Below are 27647 nucleotides of genomic sequence, written 5' to 3' on the forward strand. Positions count from 1 at the left end.
AAATAGTAGAAATGAACACAAATAGCAATGCTGGTATTATGAATATCATTAGTTTCCGTTTTTCCTTACACTGTTTAATGTGTGGCTGTTGCATTATTTTCACATCATACTGTATTTTCTCCGCTGTAATGTGATTCCAGCTAGCTCCTGTTAAAAATGTACAACTAAATATACTATACATGCCACTGCTATAGTTCACGTTAGCTTAGCTGTTAGCATGGCTTCTGCTGTTCTTTTTTATTCGGTGTGTCGCATACAATAACTCATCCTCCTTTATTAATAATGACTCTTGTCGAAAGTGAAGTTTAATCGCCACCACGAAGGCAAGGGTGATTGAGGAATTAGCCGGCTCTGTGTTTAAACATGCTAGCTAGCTAGCCAGCCACCGTTCCTAGCTGGTGCAGTGCAAGTTAGTTTAGCAGCTAGCATCCCTCCTGTAGCACATGGGCAGCCGGTAAGGAGGGAGAAGGTGTGACTGTTTGATAAGACCTCCTTGAAGTCATTTTCACCCTGAAGCTGTTATTATTATTTCGATTATTATCAGATTATTTCATCAACGAGTCTTATCGCAATTGGTCGGAAGATTCTGGACTCCCATAATGCTTTACCATAGGCCAATTTTTATTCTATCTACCGCATATATAGCATTATAATGATGACCTGGGTTACCATTAAAAGCGTTTTTGTTTGTAAAAGTCTGGAAGCACCGTCAGGTGTGTAAAAACCAATACTGAAAAATTTGCACTCTCCCATTGCCGTTTTATCTTGATTACATTAGCAAATCAAATCCATTTATCTGTCAGCCTTTGGAGACCAAGCCTGCAATGTGAGTACACAGGCTAATCTGCATCGAATAATGTCTGTCACACATCCAGCGTGGAGTTGTGTACGTACACATACAAACGTGTGCAGCGTTTACAGTTTCACAATATAATATGTGACATGAGATGAGTAGTGACAAATAAATCAGCATCCCAGCCCATCATCATCATCCAAGTTGTCACTTGCAAACAGTCAGCTTTTACTACTTTCAATTTGTTTTGGTATTTGTGCATTTATGTGTATGGGGGAGAGAAAGAGAGATAGAAGATGTGATGTGATTTGATATGATATGATGGGGGGGGGCATAAAGATAGATGATCATAATTACGCACGGCCCAAACTCCATTTCAAATAATCCTCTTTCTGCTGCCGGCGTGCACATGTACACACCCAAGCACACGCACACACACATACAGCAAATGCCATATAAGAGTTCATATCGAAGTGTAATGCTCACCTATGCATGCAGCAAATGTAGTGGAAGAAAGGAAGGCGTTGTCATGACATCACATTATTTCCGTCGGTTCATGCAAAGTTCACAGACAGCCATGAAATAGTTCTACCCTCCCTCCTTTTCTTTTTCTTTATCTGTTTACTTTTCCTCATTGTTTACCTCTGTGTCCTTTTGTCTCCGCCTCCTCATCATCCATATTCTTTCTCTTCGCTGTGTCTCTCCCCTATTTTCCATCCATTGTTCTTAAATAAGAGTCTGGAGGATTCATCCATTCCATCAGGGGATAAGCAGGTGGTAAAATGGGATTAGAGAGTGCCTGTCAGCAGCTGAGGAGGACGTATGGCTTGGGCACGTACAACACACACACACACACACACACACACAAATACAGGGGAATCATCTAAATATCATAGAGGCACAAACAGACACAGCTGCTGAGAAGCAACAATTTGGATAATTGTATGTGTGTGTGTGTGTGTGAGTCTCCATAATGGTATTGTTAGTTTTTGTATAGAACACACAATAAAATAAATTTCAATAGATAAATACGTTCTTAATGGGCATCGGTCAGACATGTGTAATTTATGTTGCTCATTGTAAAATAGCTACAAGAGAGCTTCCGATACCTTGAATTAAGGCCTGGTATCCATCCAAATCAATACCTGGTATCGGTACTAAAACGTCGCTTGTTTAGAGTCATACTTCGATCCATACATAACGTGGAGACTGAAGGTTTTCTATCAGACAGCAGACACTAAAATGACCACCTTCATAGATCAATCATTTTCAAAAGTAATACATTTTTTGATCAATTTTGGGACTGTGATTTTATACGTGATTTTTTTTGCAAAACAATTAAAGGGGAAGCCAACCAAAAAATTATAATTTTGGGACAATAATATGTTCTATGCAGCCGCACTAGTCTAAACATGATATTCTGGTTTATATTGCGTTAGTGGAATATGAGCAGCAAAATCCAGCCGTTTTTGTCCAGCTCAGGGGGCGGCCATTTTGCCTTTTGCTGTCGACTGAAGATGACATCAATGTTGCTCAAGTCTCAGGTAACAACCAATCACAGCGCAGCTTCAGAAAACAGGCGAGCTCTGATTGGTTGTTGCCTGACCCTGAGCACACATTGATGTCATCTTCAGTCGACAGCAAGCGGCAAAATGGCCGCCCCCTGAGATGGATAACAACGACTGGATTTTGCTTCATAACTTATATTCCAAAAATGTAATATTAATCAGAATGTCATGTTATTGTCAAGAAATGTTTAAGGTTGACTTCCACTTTAAAAGCAAACAAACAATGACTGTATATATTAGTCTTTGCAATATTAATTTCTGAATCAATTTACACTGTGTAAACAAAGTGAACATAAAAGGGATTTTTTTTTCTCCTCTTCTTCTATATAAACCAGGCGGCATGTATTTGCTGAGGTCCAGTCAGGTCAAAATCAGAATCATTGGTCCTCACATGACATTGCGTGGTCGCTGGCGGGGCTCCAACGAGTGTCCATAAACGCACCCAGCCACACTCTAATTTACGACAATAACGCACCATAAAGCTTCTACATTTTCTTTGTGTTCGATCTGAGCACACCTTATAAGCATGCTGATGGGATGTCTCATCTGCAGGCTGCTCTCCCAGCTGTGTGCCTCATTGTCTGCCCCAAACGGATGGCGACAGCGGGTGCGAGGGTGCGTGTGTGTGTGTGTCGGTGTACGCGTGTATATTTGTCAAGGTGGTTTTATGTATTCTCTTTCGGAGAAGATATGTTTATCTAAACATGACATCCCAATGTAATGAATCCATACATGAGTGTGTGTGTTTGCGTGTGTGTCTGCGTGCTGTCCATCAAGCCACACACTCAGCCGAAGCACAGCATTGGCTTGCTTGCTGATGATGACATATGAGTTCCTGGCCGTGGTAATGGCTGTTAAATCTCATAATTACACGCTTCTTTATTGCAATGCATAATGACCCTGCAGCACTATTGGACAATTAATTAAGATTTTCAGCCGGGGCTTTTTTTTTTTCAGGCCCAGATGAGGATGTGGAATGAGGTCCTAATGTTCTTGTCTCCAAGCTCGGACATTACGGGGCCGCTTAGAAAGCTCCACGTGCATCGCTTTTCATCTCTTCCCTCATTTTGTCTTCAATCCTCCCTCGTTGAGAATTTCCGTTTCCATGCTTGTCCTGAATGATGATGATGATGATATTATTGAAGAGCGTATCTCTAATCTGTGAATGCTAAATTAATCCCCGTGGAGTTTGTGTGCTTGTGGCTCTATGGGAAGCTACGGGGGATTATGAAGATAGAATCAACACGACCTCATAAATTGGTACATGGACACCACGCCAGTAGAGAGGAGGCCATTGGAATTTAACAATCAGATTTTATCCATGCATCCAAAATGGTTGACCGGGGCTTCACATCTGTTTATCTTTAAAATATGTCAAACTTAAATACATATAATTCCACGTGTAAATTTATTTTTATCCAGGAAATTAATGACAAATTTAACTCAAAATAGAACTTGTAAGGAAAGTCAAGATAGAAATTTGAACAACAGGTTGATCGCTTCAACAATTACAGTTAGTTTTACTAGTAGTGAATTCTTGTCTTAGCATTGAGTAAGAAAAAGTATAGAAACTTTTGTAAGATAAGTTAAACATAATTTGGAGGTAGTGTAAAGGACAACGGGTTCATTTGCCAAATTTTCCACAATCTTGGAACTCTTTATTTTTTTAACTTCCCATTGGGCAGAAGTTGTATTTTGAAAAAATGCGGAAAGGGATAGCGACGGATTAGACGGTAAACCGGCAGCGCTTATCAAGACGGTTTGAGGAGGTAAAAAAATTCACGGGTGACAAATTCTATAATTTAAAGATACTTTGCCCAGTTGAAAGTGGCAACAGGGTAAACAATTGTGCTTATCTGTCTATAGATTTATGTTTGTGATTAAATTAAGAGTTAAATTCATTGCACTTTAGCTGTATGGAGGTAACGTGAATATGTATGACTGATGGCGGCGGCGTTTGTTTTATTTTCTATATTACGCGCTTTCCCTCATTTTTTCAGCATTTTAGGTCATTTTCCATACCGTTTACTATTTAAATAACATCTGTCTGCTATGTGTGAGCTGAACACATTCTCATATAATGTATGTAAAGTAACTCTCAAATTGCATTGATTTGTAGAAAGTTGAATGTACCATCTGTACATGCACTACATATGTAAATATGTTGTTTACTGTTCTGGATAACTGTTTCCAATCCTTCCATCCATCCATCCTTTCCATTCTATCTTACTGAACACAAACTGAGACAACATGAGAGTTGAATCAAATATCAGGACTGCGGAATAATGTATAATGGACCTCTCAAGCATTTTTCTGATACTTGTGGGATTTGGCCTCTTCAGGAAAATAACGTGATTACAGGAAATTGTTCCGAGCAGGTAATCCAGCGAGCGATCAATAGACAGCCACAACAGCGTTAATTGAACAAACTGGGAAATGTGAATTCATTACAGATCAGATTGATACAGAGATAGCTGAGTCGCTTTAAAACCCCGGCCTGATCCCAAATCCTTTCGGAAGCCTCATCTCTTGTTTGAATGAATCTTCATGGAATTCTTCCAATAATTGCATTGTGCTGCACTGTGTCAACAAACAACTGTTATGATTAGAGTTATTACCAAATATTTGTGTCAGACAATTCCTGCTGCTAAAGCCCAAGAGAGAGACGATCAGTATTTGACGTACAGGAGTGTTTCCTCATTCACATTTTATTTATGGTTAAGACAAAATTACAGTGGTCCAGAACCGATCATTGATTGGGGCCAACCAAATCTTTGTCTTTTTTTTTCTCTCTCATGGATTCTATAGTGGGCGGTGCCCTTATTCCGTAAACTTGTGTTTGAAATGGCGCAAGCTTCCGCACTCATCTGTCTGCAGTTTGTTGTGGAAAAAGACGCACATATGGAAGCATTTTGCCCACAAGGCCGACAGTTCGGGCAAACCAAAAGATATGAGACGCGATATCTGCAAAGCCTGATATTATTTCTAGTGCTACCAAACAACGTCAACAAAAAATTGAAAGAGTCAGGTTAGCAAATGTGACACATTTACATTTTTGGGACATTTTTTCACTCGTTTTCGGGCCATACTCAAAATCAAGTTATCTGACTTGGACTCGGGTTCAAACAAAATGTGATCGGTAAAGTAATTAATAAAGAGGCCACATTTTCCGTTGAAGTCCAAATACTGGAATCATTAAATGATGTCTTTTTTTTGGAAACGACTGGGGATGTAACGCGATCCAAACGTCACAATACGATAAATATCTCGTGAACCTCACAATACGATAATTATCATGATATTGTGGCGAGATTGGCGATATATTTAAAAAAAAAAAAAAACTCACGATACTTCATGTGCTCCAACTGGCTCAGTGGATCAAATTATAATGGTCTATGTCAGGGTTCACCAATTCCGGTCCTCAAGGTCCGGAGTCCTGCAGGTTTTAGATGTTTCCGCCTACCAACACACCTGATACTAAGGATCAGGATCATTATCAGGCATGCCGATGAGCTGATTATGTGATTCAGGTGTGCTAGTGGGCGGAAACATCTAAATCCTGCAGGACTCCGGACCTCGAGGATCAGAATTGATGAACCCTGGTCTATGTAGCTCACAATGCTGTGTTCGGCTGAAGCCGGCGCAAAGTAATATTTTTTTGATGGAGATGCTGAAAAAAGTCACTGATATGACTGAATAGTGGGCGTGATAACCACCACAGTGGCGAAAACATTCCTAATTAAAATTAAACTGCACTAATAAACTCACCACCAGTGGGTGCTAGAACGGCACAAATGGAATAGAAGCTTGCGCTTTTTGAAAAATATGTGATGCTTTTAATATCGATTTATGATGACGACAATATTGTAGTAATTTCAATATCGTGATATAGCAATATGGCCGTTATCGTGACATCCCCATACAAGAAGTTAAGATGAGGGACAGTGGTAAATATTCATAATTTTCCATAATAGCAAAGCAAAGGATCCTGGTAGATTAAAATCCTAATATAGAAAATTCTAATTAACTGTAACTTTAAAAAATGATGCATACTTAACAAGTGTATTTTTTTTTACAATCCATTTCTTTTCTACTGTCTCCTTTATTCTGGAGATCTAATTACATTTTTCTGTTTTCTGCTTTCCTTTTTTTTTTTCTGCAAAACTGTCTGTCAGCAGTGTCAGTGTGTGAGAAACCCACTGAGACTTAACGCATCTAAGCTAACACACACACACACACACAGGGTGGTCATTCCTGCCTGCATCAGCATTGAATCATGAAGGGAAGAGCATGCTGGAGAGAAAGGAGGATGGAAGAAGAAGTAAAGATAAAAAAAAAAAGAGTATTTAAAGTGGATGATTGTCAGTTAGGCAGAGCTCACGACTGTACAGACTGAAGAAGACCCAAGTGGCGCATGCCTACACACACGCAGGCATTATTTGACACAGCCCTGATGGAGCTGGAAGTGGGTAATTAAAATGTAAATATTGATATTTTATTATTTGAAATGGCTCCACTGCAGTGCTCTTAATGTCACTCCATCTGGCATCTCCACAGAGACCCCGGGCTCGCCCCCGACCATCCACGCTGCCCCTTCCGGGGCCCACCGACACCCCGCAGCCACCTCTGTGTGGCCGCGTCTCCAATTTGGCTCTAATTAAGTATTAAATATGAGCAGCCACTACCACAGAGGCAGCACACTTGACACACGCACACACACACACAAAGCTCTTCTCTCTTTCACACACACTCATATCCACTAAAGCAATGGGAAGATTTTAAGTGTTAATCTGCCAGTGCTGCTGATGGTGTCTAATGTATGCAATTAACAGTCAGCCAGGGCTGAGGGTTTGGTAATTAGCTGGCTGTTCACACTGATTAGAGGCGAGCGCAGCCCTATGACTGCTCCACTCTCCCTGAGGCCGCACACACGCACAAAGTGGGGGGTGCGGTCCAAGGAGAGGTGGTGGAGGGGGTTGCGAGGCAAAGGAAATGGAGAAAAGATATTTTAGCCAACAATGTGAGAGGTGGTGAAAGGTGATTATGTACATAATTAATGTGTTCCTAAGCAATAAAAGTGACTGATGTGGTGTCACTTTTCTCTCAATGTTCCTCCGAAAGTCATTTTATCATCAGAGTAGACCTCAACCTCACCTGTTCATCTTTCTATACTGGCAAAAATTTGAAAGATTATTCAGAAACCTAATACTCTAACTCGGGATGTTCGGAACCACTTTTTTTTTGTCAGTACCGAGTACTCGACTCACGTGTAGTCACCGATACCAAATACCGATGCCAGTAATACATCAAATTCCTCCTTAAAAACAATGACAGAGAGATCTATATATCCTAATATAGCATTTCTCCTTAAAATGACATGTAATTAGTGGCATTTTTCAATTCTAATATCAAATTTTTAGCACCTGATTGTAAAACGGCCACAAATGGGCAGCCGATACTGTATAGGAGCTATTTCTGTTTTTGTCAAATGACAATTATTTTATTTGACACCTGTATATACAGTATATTGTCGCTGCTATGCGAAAACACTATATATATTTTTTTTATTATTATTATTTTTTTTAATGTTTTAGGGAGGAAATTGAATGCAGACATCCCAAACACGTAACATAAATAAAATTAAATTAAATGGACATAAGTGTTTTTCACATAGCAGTGAAAATATATACAACAGAGTACGAATCAATTAGGATAAGCGGCCATTTTCTTTCAATCGTTTTCCTTTTTTTTTGTTAGCTTGCAAAGCTACGCTCAGTGATAGTATTTTGTTTCTCGAAGGGATTTGGGAAAGTTAAAGGAGCTTTTGTTCATTTTGGCCTTAACTTTAGCTTGACGGAATGCCTCATTTTTTTGTGATATTGTATTTCACTATTTCTCTTTTTTTTTTCTTTGTATTTGTAGTAAGAAACCTAAGCACTTTCTGATCACAAGGGGGGTTTCTGCTCACCATTTTTTATTAGAATTTTCAAAAATTGTGAAAATAAACCTGAATGGAAACGCTTTATTTATTTATTTATTTTTAAAGGACTAAAATTTGCAACAACAAAAAAAAAAAAGTTTCTACGCTTGGAGGGTGTGGATTTTTCAGTGTATCAAAAAAGGAAATGGTTATGGTAATAGGTTTTGCGGCTAAACAACGACAGGACCTGATACACATTTTTACGTCATACCTACATCTTGCAGTCATAAAAAATGGCAGCAGACGATAGAGTATGGTTTGTTTGTAGGGTACAAAGAAATCAAAAATATTTCTGAAATGAATAAGAGAAGTGAACATGATCACTTTTGTTGACAGTCAGCTGGGTGTCTTGTGGCAAAGAGACGCTCTCATATGACGTCATCACATGACACACCTCTCACTATTTGCAAAATGATATCGAATGGAAGCGTGCATAAGCCGCAGGTTCACTTTGCGCATTTTGAAACATTTGCCTAGAAACCCCATTGTAGACAACCGTGTAGTCTGCCACGCATGACATAATTTGGGGGCTCGTCCGGGAGTACACAAGAATGTCACACACTGTTAGTGTGATGAGTTTTGAAGCTACGTTTTAACTCTCTCAATAGTTACACAAGTGTACAAAAATAATCACCGTAAAATGTCAAAACAAAACTTTGTAGTCTTACTGTTTTAAATTATAAATCCGCTTACGTCATATAACTTGCCTTTTATACTTGTATTATTCTCTTCTCACGTTCTTCTTCTCTCAATATTGAGCCTGTTTCTATTTTTGGGAATAACACAAAACTTAACTTTAGAATGATAACGTTGGCTTGTATTCCGAACCTTGCAACCTGGGACCGTGTGTGTACGTATTACACCGTTCTTTGGGAAGATTTGTTTCCATCTCGTTGCGCATATCTGTATAATTGGGTCAGCTGGTGAGTGCTGTGTGTGTGCGTGTAGTTTGTTTGTTTGGGCTTGGCCAAAGCGATCACAGGGGGTCCGTGTTCATTTGGGCCGGCGTCTGGCCTTATGGCACCAAACAGTTTGAGGTACACACACACACACACACCCTGAAATAACTGAGCACTTTTTCTTTCCACAGCATACAACAAAAAAGGCACTAAAGCAAATTTAAACATAGACACATAAAGAAAGTAGCGTGAGAGACAGAGAACAATCACACCACTCTGTCTTCTTGACTAAACTTATTGAAGCATTGCTCTTATATTAGCTTGTTTACCCTTACAGTGCTTCATGTGAATTCCCTTTGGTTCGATTGTGTTCCATTTGTGTGACAATGTGCGATACACATCTCTACTCTGCTGATAAGTGTGTGAATCTCCGCTGCGACATTGTTCAGACAGTATGATGGACTTTTGTGTTATTGTATCCCGAGGCTGCGCTCTAATAGGACAGAGCTCAGTGTCATTGTTAGCGCAGAGAAGGTGCTCCAAGGCAGGATGTCTTTATAAACATATTAATATTTGTTACCTATTTTTGTTCACGTGGAATCCAGGAGCTACAATTTTTTCTTTTTCCTTTTTTTTTTTTATAGCAGAACATTATTTTACATCACGCTGTAAGAAATAAAGGATTTTAAATAGAAATGGCTGGATCTATCAAAGGAACTATATATTTTTTTAATACATTAATAAACTCGGACTGTAGGATTAAAGCTAATATTATGATATGACTTTTTTTTAAATATGTCAAGTTATTAAACCCGGAGCAAAAGCAATGGGAATATTTTCATAGTTGTTGCGTTAGTTGGTATATGTGACCTGACTTTTTTTCAAAATAAAAGCCATTCATGGGCCGATATTTTTTTGTTGTTGTTGAAAAATTGGAGTTACGAGCACTAAATGGTGGCAGTGAACTTTACTACAAGCACCAGATAGTTAAAAAAAAATCTTCAAAAAAGATGCCAAGCTGTATATTTCAATTCTCAGTTGAAGTTTAACCCTAAAACAAATACATTTACAATACTATATTGTGTATTTAACCAACTCACATAACTTGCATTTGTGCTTATGAGCACAACTGTATGTCTGCCAACTAGTGGTGAATGTTGATTATATACAGTTGTGCTCATAAATGTACATACACCTTATGAGCACGACTGTATAAAAGTCTGCTAGCTTCATGCTAACACACAATACAAAACACCGTAGACAGGCTAACAAAACTAGCATTAAAAATAGTGGCGGTTATAACCTTTTAGGCAATGAATGTTTGAATACATTTAAACAGAAAATATAATAATAATCACAGGCATATATTATTATATATATATATATATACTTACTGTGTCACTTAGTTGTGAAACTCTTCTTTGTGTATTCTATGTATGTCTGTATTAGACTGCCCCTGGTGGCCAAGTCACATACACCAGAAGGAGCACAACATCAATGAGCATTGGTGCATGAAATCATGATGCACAAACTCTTTAATTATTTACATTTAATTTAAATATACTATATTTTCTTTACAATACTGAATATAAATGGTGCAGCCCATCTTCTTATATAAACCCGTGCTTCTCTTTTTGTCATATGTGTTGCAATGGAACAATTCCCCCCTTTATAAAATAAAAATAAAAATGGTACAGTTCCACAGTCATATCAAATGTTGTCATCTTCTGTGAACTAACAAGTGATAGCAAAAAACAAATTTCCAACATATTTTTGTCTCTTACATTAACAGTTCATTTCAATCTAGGTGAATTAAGGTCTGCGATCCACAGGGGGCCGGGGGGCACTCAAGTTTTGAGTATGTAAACTAATGATTGATCCGGAATCTTTTCTTAGTCTCTTCAGCGTTCTACAAATAAATTAAAATGTCCTCCAAGTGTCCAATTCGGCGACAGTAAGTCATGTGTTAATAACTGGGACCAGATCATCATTGCAGCCTGTTTTCACACCTGTCACATTACTGCACGCTCACACCATCGCCTTCTTGGATGCACCAGCTATTGCCCAGGCACAAATGTGCACACACAACATCACACAAACACGCGCACAAACACATGGCCCACAAGTGAACACACACAGGTACTTAGAAGCATCACACCCAGTCCTCACTGGTTCTCATTTGCCCTGAAACCACAAGGAAACAAATGTTGGTGAATTTGTGTGGCAACTGGGGCATGAGAGAGGGCTATCCTGTGTGTGTTTGTGTTTGTACACGTGTGTGCGTGTGCCATGCTGTTGTGCGGTCTCGGGTGTAAACGTGCAGTCAGGACTCATTTGGCAGACAAACAGGCCGCAGGCTGGCTGGGGAATCTACTTGTGTTTGTGTGTTTTTCTTTACGCCTGCGTGTGTATGTGTGTGTTTGTATTTGATAGAGGAGGGAGAGGAGAAAGAAAGAAAAGAGCCTGTCAGAGCGAGTGGTGGAGGTTAAGTCTGCGTGACTGCACTTCAGCCTCTTTCTGTCACCCCATCACACACGTACGGCATACACACATGAACACTCACTCTTTTTGCTGTCATGGCTGGAAACACTTAAAAAAAAGAGTTTCTAATATTTTGGTTTCCACGTTTAGCCTTGTGAGAGCAACATATTAGAAACAGCTGTCAGTTTTACAAACTAAAATAGCAAAAATTAGCATATTGCTAAATGAATAGTGCTCTGACTGTGTCAATTTGGATCTGATGAGATTGCCAACAGGCTTTTTTTTTTTCGTCGTACCGGAACTAGAACCACTTCCTGCTTCCGTGTCCTACTTAGCTACTAGCTTAATGTTGCGGTCGCCCGTCAAATCCAAAGCAAGCTGAGCTTTTCCAATGTTACAATGCGGGACTGGCGTGAGGTAAACGGCACGGCCATCTTCCAACAGCTGCCGGGAATGAGTAAAAAAGGTTGGATAGGTTGGATTGCATTAACTTAGCATTAGCTAAAGTAATAACACAAACACCGATCATCAGATTGACTAGCGATTACTCGGCTGAAAAAGTATCAATGACATCATCAATTAATCAACTTGGACTAAGAAAAAGTTTAATCTAATATCTATAAAACATACAACATTAAGTAAACCCTTGCTTTTTTGGGTCAAATAAAAACAATAATACAACTTTTTGTAATGGAGTAAAGTGATCACAAACTTGGTTTAGCATTTTAAGATATTCTTTGTAGCTCCAAAATATCTCATTTGTTTGTTTTTTGGTACTTATGTATTTAGTTGTGTTTTTATTTTGAGGGTTTTTTCTTCACTTATCTGGTGGTTGCTGACCAGTGGAATTTTGACTAATTTTGTTGCCAAGTCAACATAATCAGCAGGCTATGACATCATTGCGAAGGGTTAATTAAAAGCCACATTGTATGTCGTTACGGTACGAGCCCGTACACAAACACAGCACGAGATGCCTTATCAACAACGAGCAGAAAGCAAATGTAATTAGAGCCAAATAAGGAAGCCCCTTTTATCCAGTGAAGTCACAGGTATGAAAGAAAAGGGTCTCCACCCTTAACCCCGCCTCCCTCCCCCCAGTTTTAGTTTCTCGTCCCTCACTCATCCCGGTGCTCTCGCTCCATCAATACCGCTCGCTCTCTCTCCATCATCAGCACTAAATTCCCATTGATGTTTCTTTTCTTCTACCGTATCGATCGCTTCATGAGAAGGAGGCGGGGGGGTGAGGAAGGAGGGGGCGTGGGTGCGAGATGGTGTTATCTGTTAATTAATTTGTCCTGAAGCTGGCCACCTATTAATCAGACAGATAAGAGGCATTGGATGGCTGAACGGCGCGGACAGGCTAGCGAGGAGAAGACGGGGGAGGAGGGGCGAGCACTCACGTTGGCCTCACATTTGCACACCAAAATACACACACACATGTTCACAGTGTACAGCTTTCGTTGCCCACAGATTGAAAACATACTGATGAGACAAAACGTCCTGCACATTCTCACCAGCACGTGTATTGTTGCACAGGAACAAGCGCAGGAAGTGCCTCTACCAGATAAAAATCATTGATGCACTTTGAGAAGAAACGCTGCACTTGGCCTCGATAAATTAATCATGAGGCTTTTAATTATTGGTGTAAGTGGAGTAAGTGTGCGTTTGTGCAGCTGGAACCGGGAGGGACATTTGTTGACAGCAATGTGTGACCCACTGTAATGTAGTAATATATACTGGTGTGTGTATCAATATATATATATATATATATATATATATATACATATATATACATATATATATATATATATATATATATATATATTGCTCTCACAAGGCTAAACGTATACGGTATATATTACTACATTACAGTGGGTCACATATATATATATATATATATATATATATATATATATCTTTGTGGGGATCGCACATGCGTGAAACCTACATACGCACGAGTGGGTGACACGGGGAGTGGATTTTCACTCCCGTCCCATCCCAAAATCTCGTCCTGTCCCAGTCCCGGGCAATACAAGAAAACAAATGTGCAATCATGTCCCGTCCCACTCCTGGTGAAAACAACTCCTGTCTCATCCCGCTCCCATTCAGAATTACTCCCACTCCCGTACCGCTGCCATTATGGAGGTCAACTGCATCATTTTATTTATTCATTTATTTTTTTAACTCTTTGACTGCCAGACGTTTTCAGAAAAGGGATGCCGTGGGTGCCAGCCGATTTAAGCATTTTGACTGATCTTTCAAGGTCCACAGAAAATGATGAGTTTGGACTATGGAAACACACATACTACCAAATGAAAGATTGGACTCTCATCTTTCATCAGAAAAAAAAGTTTGTTTCTACCTTATTCCGTTTTTCAGTAATCAACAATAGAAAATGGTTAGTTTCACCTCTGTTTTGAAACAAACGTCTTTTAACGTCTTTGGCACTCCTCCATAGGATTTTACTAAACGTTATTTAACGTTTTTGGCAGTCAAAGAGTTAAACACAGTGTATGGAAAGAAAAATACAAATGGCTGCGCAAGTGTGTATAAGTCCAAGGTTTTTTCCCGAAGATTGAATTAATACTGCTACCGTCTGCTCCCGTGAAGTTTTTATCCTGTCCCATCCCAATCCCGTGATTAAAGAAGGAATCCCGCGGGAATCCTGTAAACCGCGGATTCACGAAAAAATGTCAGTCTCTAGTACGCAGTAGATTTGAGCTAACGCTCGCAAGTGATTATAAAAATATTTGGCCGGCTAATGCCGTCCTAGCAATGAGAATATTTGGCCAGCTAACGCTATTTTAGCGAGAGAAATATTTGGCCCGCTAACATCTTAGTTGTTGACCGGCTAACATTGAGCTAGCAACAAACAAAAGCGAATTTTCAAACTTGGATGCTGGGCGAAAGATGAGCTAGCTTAGCTCTAGCTAGTATGAGGCTAGCATCAACGCAGATGAATTTAAAATGTGAGCAAAGAGAAAAAACATCATTTGTTTGGGAACTGTGTGAGAAAAGTAAGTTATTTTAAACCAAAAAGGTTTATCTTTAAGTTTTTTTTTTTTAGGTACATTAAGTACCATTTGAATTGATTCGGTCATTCGGTGGCTTATACTGATCTGAAAAACAGAGTCGAAGGGCCGCGGGCACCATGTTGGTAAGACCTGTATACAATCCTGTGATCCCTTTTCACAGTATCGGTTATCTGGATGCATATGTGTGTGTGCCACAGTGTGTGTGCCTGAGCTTGGGATGTCCATAGTTGTAGAAGGAATGAATTGCAGCATGTTTCAAACAACAATAGCCTGCAACGTGGACATAATGAGACGTCTGCCATTACCCATCAACACACTGAGAGATAAGAACCCCCGAACACATGCACAAACACACACACACACGTGCACTGACTGGCACGCACTCTCGCGTCTCGAGAGGAGGCGCTCGGCAGCAGATGTTGTTGAGGAAATATCTTCCTTCTCATCTGCGCGCTCCTCCTGGCAGGATGTGCGTCCAAAACATACACCCACACACACACACATTGCGGAGTGCTGTGGTGCAGTCTGACAGGTGCGCTCACATGGGCCACCTCTCTTATGGAGACACACATGCGGCGTACACACTCTGGCGCAGGTGCGAATGGACAGGTGTGTGGGGTGAGGACAGCTGTGAAGAAGGTGCGAGTGGGCATGTGTTCCATTAAAGGGGAATGGAAAGGGAAATGTTGCATTGGAACTAAATTGTCCGTAGGTGTGAATGTGATTGTGAATGTTTGTCTATTTGTGCCCTGTGATTGGCTGGCAATTACAAATTGAGTGGGTTGTCATTGAAGAAAAGAGGAATTTTGACGCCATGGCTGCAATTAGAGACCGTGTTTGAGCGGCGCAGCAGCGATGGGCAACATTGATCCAGGCAGGTTGTGTCAGGGGGAGATAAGGCTTACCTGTCCCTAGAGGACAGCCCTGGGCACGGGGGGAGGGAGGAAGGACGGCAAGCAGATGAGGAGGACGGGGAGGAATCCTATGGACAGCTGGATGAATGCGGGGAGGAATGTGCTTAGGGAGGAGAAGCCATTTTTGATCTTGTCCACTAAAGCAAAACATTTATCTATAACTTTCAACGTTGTGTTGCTTTATTCAAAACTACAGTGTACGGTACTATTTAATTTCATTTACATGATATACAACTCATTTAAAGGCATTTTCGTACCAATGTCATACTGTTAACTCTTTGACTGCCAAAAACGTTAAATAACGTTTAGTAAAATCCTATGGAGGAGTGCCAAAGACGTTAAAATACGTTGTTTTTTTTAAAAACAGGTGAAACTAACCATTTTCTATTGTTGATTACTGAAAAACGGAATAAGGTAGAAACAAACTTTTTTTTCTGATGAAAGATGAGAGTCCAATCTTTCATTTGGTAGTATGTGTGTTTCCATAGTCCAAACACATACTTTTCTGTGGACCTTGAAAGATCAGTCAAAAATGCTTAAATCGGCTGGCACCCATGGCATCCCTTTTCTGAAAACGTCTGGCAGTCAAAGAGTTATGACTGTTAAAACAAATAAATGTTGAATTGCCTCATCATATTTTTACATATACACAACAAATTGATTCCTAACTCGTTTTAAAATCAGCAGTCAAGGGTTATAGTTGGTCAAGTTACTGTCAAAAGGGGTTTTGTAACAAAAAATATTTTTTACAGGGATGTTCGATACCCACACAAACTACTAATACTGCTAGTACTTTTGATTTTAAAAAAATATATATCACACAATAGATCAATGGCAAATAATTTGAGAAAAAAAAACATATATTCTAATATAACATTTTTCAATTGAATTAATGACAATGTTCTATTCTTCTAATTTCTAGTTCCTGATCATAAAATGGCCGCCGCCCATCCCTATTTTATTACATACTGTATGACAATGTGAAATCTCTAGCGAGGTTCGATACCATTTTTCAGACCAATACCAGTACAAGTATTCACTCTATGACTACTCACTATTACCAAGTACCAATACATTTAGTACTTTTAATATATAACATTTGATGATTCACCAATGTGTCAAACTGCAGTAGTATAGCGCCAACTACTGCAGTGGAGGATTCATTCAATGTCAGATTTTGTTTGCCTTAAGTATCAGTGGCTGGTATCGGCAGCTTCCACGGACACGAACTTCACAACTGAGAGGCAAACATGTAACCACTATTGAACTCTGAATCCTCAGACTTATTTTTTACATACAAATCAGCACACTTCCTAATTTTGACCTGTGTGCATGTCACCAACAATATTCCTACAATGCAATGCAGTATATAACAAATATCGTCCCATATATAATCAATAGTAGTTTTCTACTCAGCGTCTAATAATCTAATGTTGTAATCATTCTGTTCAGGTTTCTCCACGCTGTCCCTAGCAGACCAAATGAGTCTACTGCAGAGTGCATGGATGGAGATCTTGATCCTGCGTGTTGTGTACCGCTCGCTTTCCTTCGAAGACAAGGTTTGTATCGTTCCATTTATGCTGCCTCTGCTTAAACATTGGCAAAAGGGTTCCTGATCATTCTCAACTGGCGATTTGTGTTTGTGTCACTAGCTGGTGTACGCCGAGGACTACATCATGGACGAGGACCAGTCCAAGCTGGCCGGGCTCCTGGACCTGAACAACGCCATCCTGCAGCTGGTCAAGAAATACAAAACCATGAAGCTGGACAAGGAGGAATTTGTCACTCTCAAGGCCATCGCGCTGGCTAACTCAGGTAGGATAAAAGATGTGTGTGTGTGTGTTTGTGAAGTGCAGAAAGCGTTAATCCCCGGAATCCCCATTCCTCAGGGACTCATTTAGACGAAGCCATCAAAGAACTCCTTTCAATACTTTTTATCCAAATACACATGACTCACACTTTGACACAAACTTAGGTGTCCAATCATTGTGTACAGTACACAGTCGCTCGTGCGACCTGTAGCCCACCTTGTACAAAGTGGCCATCCCTTTTACCATTAGCATAGTCGTCTCTTCAGATGCCTGTTAAATAAGGTGAAATCATTGGCGCCCAAAGTCTGTCGATAAAGGCCCCTTTCTGATGTGTCCGGCTGCATCGACAACTGACTGACGCACGCACACACACATACACGGAGGCGCGCGCCTCGCCCCTCCCCTCAAATGACCCGTCTTTTGAACTTTGTCTTGGATGGCAGCCAGCTCTTCAGTACTCTTTAATTACAAGGGGGAGCTGTCAATACAATGTGTTTAAATGGGAGATGCGATGGAGGGAGCTTTGAATGGCGAGGGGAGGGGCCTTTTGTTCTAATCCTGATACCATCAATGCACTGACACCCCAAATCTGGCGCTCACATGCACACTTTTGAACATCCCAATTAAATCGCACAAAGATGGCGCTCGGATCTTACTGAAATTTTGAATTTGAATCATCGCAAATGTTCAAGCACATTTATAGGGTGCATACTATCATGTAGAAATATTGACATTATATCCGGGGTTGGGTTATGTGGCAATCGATATGTTGTGTGTAGAGACAGCTCATTGGTTTGGGGAGCAGTGGTGTGCAAAGAGGGGGGGGTTGGCGGTGTAGTGACCCCGGGCATCCACTTGAGGGGGTCATCCATCCTCAAACTTTCAATAGACATCAAAATATTTTAGGCAATACACTAGACACATGCCTACGGTGTAGCTCAAAATTAAAACTGTGACATTACAATTTAGCTGAAAATCAAATAGTACTCTAAACGGGTCATTACTCTAAACAGAGTAAAATTTACACTTGGAAGAGAGTAAAATCAGAGTAAATTTTACTTAAAGTATTTTTTACTGTGTACGAGAGAATTGGCTTATCCCATGACAAAAACCTAGTAAAGTTTTTTCACTCAGAAATTCTAGGTACATTTTAGAAGGAAATTTTTGAGTACATTTTACTAGTTTATAAACAAAAAAAGAAAATGCAAGGGTTGAAGACCAAACTTACGACATTCCGCTTGGGAGACTGCAACTCTCCCACCTAAGCTATGCCAACCCCTACTGTTTGCGAATATCCAAAAGACCAAAAACATATGTTTTGGTCTCTTGGATGTATAAAGATTCCATCTGATACAAACGATTTATAGTACACAGGAAGTTGTGGGTTTTTTCCTCAACCCTTGAGTGACTTTATTTATGTATGTACCTTTGTATGTATGAATGTGAAAATGTACTTGAATTTCTGAGTGAAAAATCTTTAATAGTTTTTTTCATGGGATAGGCCAATTCTCTCGTTCAGAGTAAACATATTTTGAGGAAAATTTGCTCTGAATATTTTACTCTCTTCCGTGTGTAAATTGTACTGGGTGGGATCAAGTAGACTCTGTTTAGATTAAAATGTACTCTACAAAATGTACTGTATAGTTAATCCGGTGACCATTGGACAGTTCAACAGCGCTAAACAAGACAATGCACTCACCATTATTCAACTTTTTTTTGCTCTGAAGTTGTCCGTATACGTCAACGCTAGTCCCACTTTGTAACACAGGAAATATGACGCCAGAAAAGCTCAGCCTGCGTTGGGTCTGACCCGTGACCGTAACATTTTTGCTAGTAGTTCTTCATTTCCCATGAATCTTAGACACAGAAACAGGAAGTAGTTCTAGTCCAGTATGTATAAAGTATAAAATAACAAAGACAAGTCTTAGTGTGTTTATTATTTCAATCAGGAAAAGAATTGCTACAACAAACGAATAGCCAACTACCTACAACAGTGTCAGAATAGCTTCAACAGGTTAATGTCATATTCCAGAATGATGTATCTTATTTAAAATGCCCATCACTCTTCTGTGAATCACAACAAGTTTGCATCACGGGCCCATCTTTCCAAGCGCTCGTCAAGACAACAGAGCGCTAGCATTAGCATTTTGAAGGGCACTGACACTAATTAATTCACAGGATGCTAATCGTCTGCATTAATGAAGCCAAGCCTTAAGAAATGTTAGCAAACGTGCCCCACATGTAAAGGCACTTCAAACTAGCCATGGGAAACAGGAGGCATGCGTGTGTGCGATTGTGTTCCATGTTGCGGTTTAACAACTCGCGCTCATTAGGATGTGCTGTTAGCTTGTGAGTGCGAGAAGGCAAAACACTAAACACGCAACATTAATTATACCTGTGTCAAGTTAATCTAGCTGAATTCATTTGTGTTTTGGAAAGAATTTAGGAATTCACATTTCCTGAATCTACAATTAAAGGGAAGAAAAAGAAAAGGGAGGGTGTATTGTAATGCAAATAAATCTACTTATGAGCTAGTAAATAAAATATGGGATCGGACCGCCCAGTCTTTTATAAACTGTGAAGATGTTTGACAGGATACAAACGGAGTTTTCTATTGATCCTTATAGGACAAACGCGAGTGGTCGGCTCCTGCATACTGATACATGCATTACTCTATAGATCCAGCCTTGTGTATATATGACATCTGTGGCTGCCTCGCAGTTTACCGTAATCCATCTGTGACTGTATTGTACACTAAAGGCTGAGACAAACAACACACAATTTTATGCTCAACCTAAATAACAAACATTTCCTCTCTGACATGATCAATCAAAATAGATTAGTTGTAAATATTTTGTAATACAGATCGTATTTATTGGGCTGGCAAAAAACACCTCAAAACAATTAGACTAGTTTTGAGGTGTTTTTTTCAAGCACACCATCTACCAACATTCCCACCGTGTGTGTGCGTTCAGGTGTGTTAATGTGGGTGTATGGATCAGCACTTGCCTTGTGATTATTATTTAACATGCATGTAGCCATTGATCGGATCCATTGATCAGAGGTTGGGAGCTAAAGGCCAGCTCACATTAAGACTTGGCCTCCCCAAGGGCCAATATGGGGCATTATTATTGAGGGACATTCTCAGCCTGCATGCTGCCACATAATACTACATGCCACCAACAAGAGGGATTACACGTGTGTATGTGTGCAAGCTTAGACACACACACACACACAGATGCGCTTTAGGTGTTCCCGAATCTCTCCATCATCCTACAACTCCATTTTTTGACTCCGCCCACCTGTCTGTGTGTCTGTTCATTCATCACGCCCACTGTGCCACACTTTAAAGACACATACTCGAACAAGCTCGGAATCTAAAATCTTAACAGATAACATGTGACTAGAAAATAAAGTGCACTTGTGCTCACTATATATATATATATATATATATATATATATATATATATTTACAGAATTCTAATTATGTTCACGGTATCCACCGCCTCTTGCCCACCATCAGTCGAGATAGCCTCCAACTCACCACGACACTAATTAAGACAAATAGCAAAGGAAATGACTGGCAAATACGTTTGTATATATTTTTTGAATATATTCAATTCGATTTAAATAGGTTCAAACATATTTGCAATTCCGTTTACTTAAATTTACTTGTAAATAGATTCTAATGTAGTTGCAAGCTTCTTCTTTTTTTTTGCATTTGGCATATATTACAGTAAACAGTACACATTCAAAAATGAAATAAGTAAAGATTGTTTATTCATTAATTTTTATGATTTATTATTAAGTCTGTAGTGTATGATTTCCGTTCTTTTTTCCCCATAATGCCACTGTTGACTTCCTCATGTGCATTCTTGTTTCGAACGTATTCTTATAATGTAGGCCATTAATGCTTAAAAAAATAACTTTTTTTTTTTTTACTTGAGTTTTTTGAAACTACAATGGGGTAGGCCTATTTAGGTTTTTTACAATATACAATTAGGGGTATATGCATATATGGAAGAAAGAAAAAAAAGCTAACTTTTTAGCATTTAGCCTACAATTACATTTCAACATACGTGCAAATCCGTATATAAATACGCTTATAAATCCATTCTTTAAAAAAAATTTTTTTAATGTACTTGCCAGTCAGAAATCTTTACTCACATTGACATTTACACAATTGCGTAATACATAACAAAAGTAATAACTCTATATCATATTGAGTCCAACAAATCTGCTCTGAAAATGTAAGTCGCATTTACACACAGAGCTGCAACTTGCCCGATAACGTACTCGTAACAAAATCATTGTGATTTCCTTGTCAGACTCCATGCACATCGAAGACGTGGATGCAGTGCAGAAGCTCCAGGACGTCCTCCACGAGGCCCTGCAGGACTACGAGGCTTCCCAACACCAGGAGGACCCCCGGCGGACGGGCAAGTTGCTCATGACCCTGCCACTGCTCCGTCAGACCTCCACCAAGGCCGTGCAGCACTTCTACAGCATCAAGCAGGACGGCAAAGTGCCCATGCACAAACTCTTCCTGGAGCTGCTGGAGGCCAAAGTGTGAGGGCAGAAAAGTCCAAGCAACTATCTTTTACACACACAAACACACGCACCAAAACACACATAATTATATGTCCCTTAAGTACGCCCACTAGTACAAACAAGTAAGCTACTCCTCTTACCTTTAAACTCTGCTGTTTAAGATTTGAACGAAATGGCTCGGTTGACCTTTTGTTTTGGGAGGTGGGAGTTGACTGATATAACCCCGCCCCTTCTCAAGGAGAAAGAAGAAGACACTTCCCGCTGTTGTTATTGTTGCGTGCAAAAACACTGACAACTCGCATATGCATTTAATGATGACAATATTAACAGCAACGTGCTCAAACGAGGACACATTGAAAAGAAAACGTTCAGAGGACTAATGAGACTTTTTTTCCCCCCTTGTCCCTCCCATATAATTTTTTAAGTGTTTAAGAAGATAAAGGGAAAAAAATACCTAAAGAAGATTTAAAGACATTTGTAATCACATTATGTGTACATTGGGATGGACAAAGAAGAAGATGGTAAGGAGGAGATTTGCCTGCCAAAAGATGGAACACTTGCATTCAGCGGATGCCAGCAACTTTATGCCATTACCCCCAAATTCTTTGACACCTTTTTTTTTTTTTTCCCCCGAGGCCCTGGACTGTTGTTCTCTTCTATTATTGATTCAAGAGCAGTCTACTTGTCCTGATAACCAGCAGGGAGCAGGTGTGTCCAAGGATTGGACTTTGAATTGGTTGCTGTAAACACTTGCAAAAATTTAGGAACAGCGTCGCCAAGAAGTCATCTGCTTGTGACCTGTTGACACTTAGTGGAAGCTGAAAATAATGTCAGACTTACACTTGATGAATTTAAGATAAAAATAGGGGGGGGGGGGGAATCGTCTTTTAAACTGCATAGTGCCAGCTCGGCTCACTTTTCTGCTTCAAACAAGTTCAGATCCAAGACAGGGAATGTTCAAGGTTTGAGATAATTTGAGAAAATAAGGTAACACACTTCAAGTAGAAGGTATCAATAGTCAATATTAATTTCATATAGCCTACCACCACTAGTTACAACATATTGTAATGCCCCTGCAAGTCGTTAAGCATCTACACATCCACTGGCGGAATTTCATTAGCATTATTAAAGTGAAAGTCAACTTTAAACATTGATAATATGTTATATGTGACCTCAATAGACTAAACATGACATTAATATTAAATTTGTAGAATATGAGTTATGAAGCAAAATCCAGCTGTTTTTATCCATCTCAGGAGGCGGCCATTTTGCATCATTTGATGTCGACTGAAGATGACATCATATGTTGCTCAGGTCTCAGGTAACAACCAATCACAGCGCAGCTTCAGAAAACAGGTAAGCTCTGATTGGTTGTTAGCTGAGACCTGAGCGACATTGATGTCATCTTCAGTCGACAGCAAGTGGCAAAATGGCCGACCCCTGAGATAGATTAAAAAAAAAAATGGCTACAAAATGTATCAAAATGAACACATAATTATTTTTAAACAAGAGCTGCTTAGCCACAACTGATGTCCAGGCAGGTAACATTTAGCTAGTCGCTAATCTAATTTCACAGCAGCATACTTTACACTCTCATTCCCTGACTCCAACGTCACTCACCAGTCAAGCCATGGGAGCTTGCAGTGCAAAAGCGGCAAAAGGTCCGACAATTTGTCATACCTTGTGTTTGTCAATGTGTAGTATTTTCAGCTCCGTACAGTTCACATTTCACTCTTTGAATGTGCCATTGAGACAGTCGAGCGTTGCCTCAGTGCTTCCCTCCTTGCTCAGCTTCCTTCGCAAGCTCATCTTTTACAAGATGGCCTCAGAGCAGATGTTCCACACGTGTGACGGGCCACTGTCAGGACAGAAGGTGACAGAAGTCTTGCTTCATTTTGATTTCTTGGCTTCTATCTCAATGTAATTGTAGCTAAGCTACTAATACTAGGCTTGTAAATAACAATCATCCTGTATATGATGTATAACAGCAGCTTTGTTTTTCTTTGTCTCCCTAAACCCAAAACAAACTTTCTTCGACCAGCTTGACCACACTCAGTGATTATCATGTATGTACAAATATTACCACTTATCATGTATTAACAAATCAACGTTTATCATAGGAGCTTTCAAGGAGGAGTGCTTTGACAAAGGGTGCAATGACGGGGGGTTTTGGGAGAATATGTAGCTTTTTTTTTTTGTCTTTTTGTGAGTCAGACACTTATTAATCATACATAGAAATTGTAGCATGGAGCCAATACAAGCAGTGTTCACGTCGATCAACTTGAGCAAACGCAAGAGTTTGAGTCGAATTTTCTCCAAGTAGAAAAACATGGGGACCGTTAAAAGCCATGTTTCCACCAAGTGCTACACTTCACTTCCGTTTGGCGCCATCAACCTGATCTGATGTTGAACTGTGGTGTGGGGAAAAAAGTGCAACATCGCAAGACTGTAACCAGACGATGAAATCATCAAATAATAGTAAATATAAATGTAGTGTGGGGGGGGGGGGGGCGGTTCTGTTTGAGAAAAGATGCCTTTTGGTTCTTCTTACTTGCAAAAGCTTAGTAAAGGTTGATGCACTCTTTCAAAGTAAATTGTACAAAGAGTTTAACTAGAATTTCTGATGTGAAAAAACATGAATATATTTTTTCAAGTAAATATCAATCCCCATTTTTTTTCTGTGCATAATTTTGATGAAAGTAGATTAATCAATGATGTCAGTGACAGCTTTCGTTACGCCACGGCCATGTTTCACGTACACATTTTGAAAGGGAAGTCGATGCTGTTTAAAATCGCTCACAGTCGCAGCTGCATCCCATTTTTTTGTTCTTTCCAAAGGCAGCTTAATGCTGGATCTGTTAGGACTCTGATATGCAGCTTTTGCAGAGCGTTTCGACTCGATTGTAGCGCTTGGTGGAAATGGGCCATAAATAAAGTAACAGCTATGGAAAATGGTGCTAAAACAAACCATTATCATACTTAAACACACACGCAGATTCTGCCTGGCTTGCTATCCCCCTTCCTGTTTTCAAACATTTACTGTCATTTCTTAAAGTGCAATCAGTCTAAGTGACAAAGATAAAAACAAGTTACAGCCTGTAGTATATGTTGTTCATTCAAAGTTGCATTTTCTTCAAATACAACCTTTACCCACAGCAAGGTTTGATCACTCATTATAGCTTTAACAGTTGGGGATATATAATTATGTAATTTGAAAAGCTGGATAAGAATGCCAAATGTTTATCCAATCTAGTCGAAGCTGGCAGCTGAGGAGTTAAGTGTAGTCCATCTCTATCGCCCGCAAACATCATTTATCATTACAGGCTATTTTCTCAGCCTTCATTAACATTGTATATTGTAAATACAATTCTGACATAAGACATTTTATTGGAAACAAAGATTTTTAAAAGCGAACGGGAAAAAAATGTAGCTCAAACTCGAAGGTTTCACGTAGGCCGCTTTTACTAAAAAAAAAAAAAAGTTTGCTTTTGATTTCCCAAGTCTTCCTTCTTTTTTGGCTCCGCCCCTCTTCCGCTGAGCACTCGGAGGCGCGCCTGTGTGCTTCCCGTCCTGGTGCCCGCGTGCTTCCCACTTCTTTAGCCAGCACCCACTAGACTAGAGGCCATGCGGTCTGGTCTGGCTGATAGATCCGTGAACTCGTACAGCGCTCATCTCTTACCTGACTACACATACTTAATGAATTATTTAGTATCTAAATGATAAACACAAGTATTTAAAGGGGGAGGGTCAATTTGTGTAACTTTCCTGTAAAGCAAACAATATTCTGTGTATCTTTTAAGTTTGAATAACAAAGATTGAATGACAGGGGGGACATTTGAGAACCTTTTGATAAGCTCGCTGTACATACTGGTACATAACTACCTTCCACAGCTTGACAACACCTCAATCATTTTGACCATTTTCTTGAAATGATTGAATAATTTTTCTTATTTGTTTTAATAAATTACAGGGAAGAATGAAAGGCCTAAACTCTTATGTTAAAATTAGTGTGTTATTAGAGGCACTGCCTCTAATCCTATACATGTAAACTATAACGCTAAATTCAACATGTAATGTAAAAACTACATCATTGTTTTTTCTCTTTTATAAAATAAGACAAAAGGTGTTTAAAAAAAACATGTTTGCAGTTTAATGTTAAATTGTCACCTGTCAAAGTAAATCCCGAGAAAATACTGCAAATTTCCCAAATGTGCACTTGATTTGACTTGATTCAGTTGTTTAAAAGCGGCAATATTTACAAAAAATATATTTATTTTAAACATTTTTTTTATATAGGCCAAGTCTGTAGATTCCAAATTTTTAAGCTGCCACAGTTATTGTCCAAGAAATGCATCGATATGCAGCATGCTTTGACTTTGTAAAAGTTCATTTTATTTTTTATTTTAAGAAGCAATATTTTGTTGACTGAACTCTTGACAAGTTGCACTTGTGACCAATTATTAGCGTTTCAACCCATATAAATAGTGGTATTTTCCATGAGGTGCAATGGGAAACAGAGTGTGAGGTGTTTTGACCTGGTTGCACTTTAAGCACCGTGTTGTTTTCTTTCATCTGTTACTAAGACCCATTAGCTGCAAATATTGTATGTAATCCAACTATGACTTGTGTAGCTGAAGCAGCAAAGGATTGTCCATCTCAGATCGACAGTCTTTTTGTTGTATTTAATTGTAGCCGACACTTGCGCTACGTTCATGGGCGAGGGAGAGTTTGGATAAAAACTTTTCAAGAAAAAAAAAAAGACCCTTGCCTTGTGAAGAGTTCTGGACGAAGGGAGTTCTGGACCCTGTATTGTTATTAAAAACATGTTCGTAGATTTTAGATGTGCTTCACATCAGAAAATGAAAAAGAAAAAAAAACTACCTGTATATTTTTGTGATGTGTATCATACAAGTGTGCTCCAATGATAATGTCCATTTGTGTAAATGTATTTATTTCACACTGTATATATTGTTCAATGCAAAAAGAGAGACCTATGATTCTGTAAGTTAAACGACTATTGTTTGAAGCATTACATGTGTTACTCCAGACTATGCCTTTCAGGATTATTACAGTAGAGCAATATCGATTAAAACCAGGCTTCCAGTTTTGAATCTTGTTCTCTTCCTCTTTCAAATGGCATCACATTTAGTTTGTACTAAACCACTCATGTATATGAAACATATGAGGTTGACTACAATTATTTAAGGATTTCGTGATGGTCCTCAGTCACGTTCAGTCTCATTTCTTGGTGACACCCAAATCAGCTAAAAATATGTTTCAAACAAAATACAGAACATATTCAGATTAAAAGACTGTGACGAGACAAGTACAATATAATTTGTTCTTTCACCTACTGCACTGCATTATAGAGGAATTAGGCTAAAATGGCACACAAAAGTACGAACTTGAGTTCTACAGTTTGCTCCTACTGTAACATGCAAGCAACAATTATCTCTGCTCCACCTATAACCAAGCATTTCTACAAGTAAAAATTCTTCAAATTTGCCTTGAATAATCTTTAAGGAAATAGGATATTTCACAAAGCTACTTTCTTGTAAAAACTAGTATGGCACTCAAAATGGCAAAACTCCACTAAGGCTAAACTAATAATAAAA

General features: G+C 39.3%; 1 protein-coding gene across 4 annotated transcripts in view; it reads left to right on the top strand.

The window, feature by feature from the left end:
* esrrga (estrogen-related receptor gamma a) overlaps positions 1 to 27143 on the top strand; it is an 84177-nt gene extending 57034 nt beyond the window's left edge. For all 4 annotated transcript variants that reach the window (XM_077563974.1, XM_077563976.1, XM_077563975.1 and 1 more), the window contains exons 7-9: positions 17123 to 17229; positions 17323 to 17485; positions 21810 to 27143. In XM_077563974.1, coding sequence (XP_077420100.1) covers positions 17123 to 17229; positions 17323 to 17485; positions 21810 to 22054 — 515 coding nt within the window. In that variant the 3' untranslated portion in view covers positions 22055 to 27143. The remainder of the gene's footprint in view (positions 1 to 17122; positions 17230 to 17322; positions 17486 to 21809) is intronic.
* The last annotated feature ends 504 nt before the right edge of the window (positions 27144 to 27647 follow it).

The sequence above is a fragment of the Vanacampus margaritifer genome, chromosome 4, assembly GCF_051991255.1.
Source record: "Vanacampus margaritifer isolate UIUO_Vmar chromosome 4, RoL_Vmar_1.0, whole genome shotgun sequence".
NCBI lineage: Eukaryota > Metazoa > Chordata > Actinopteri > Syngnathiformes > Syngnathidae > Vanacampus > Vanacampus margaritifer.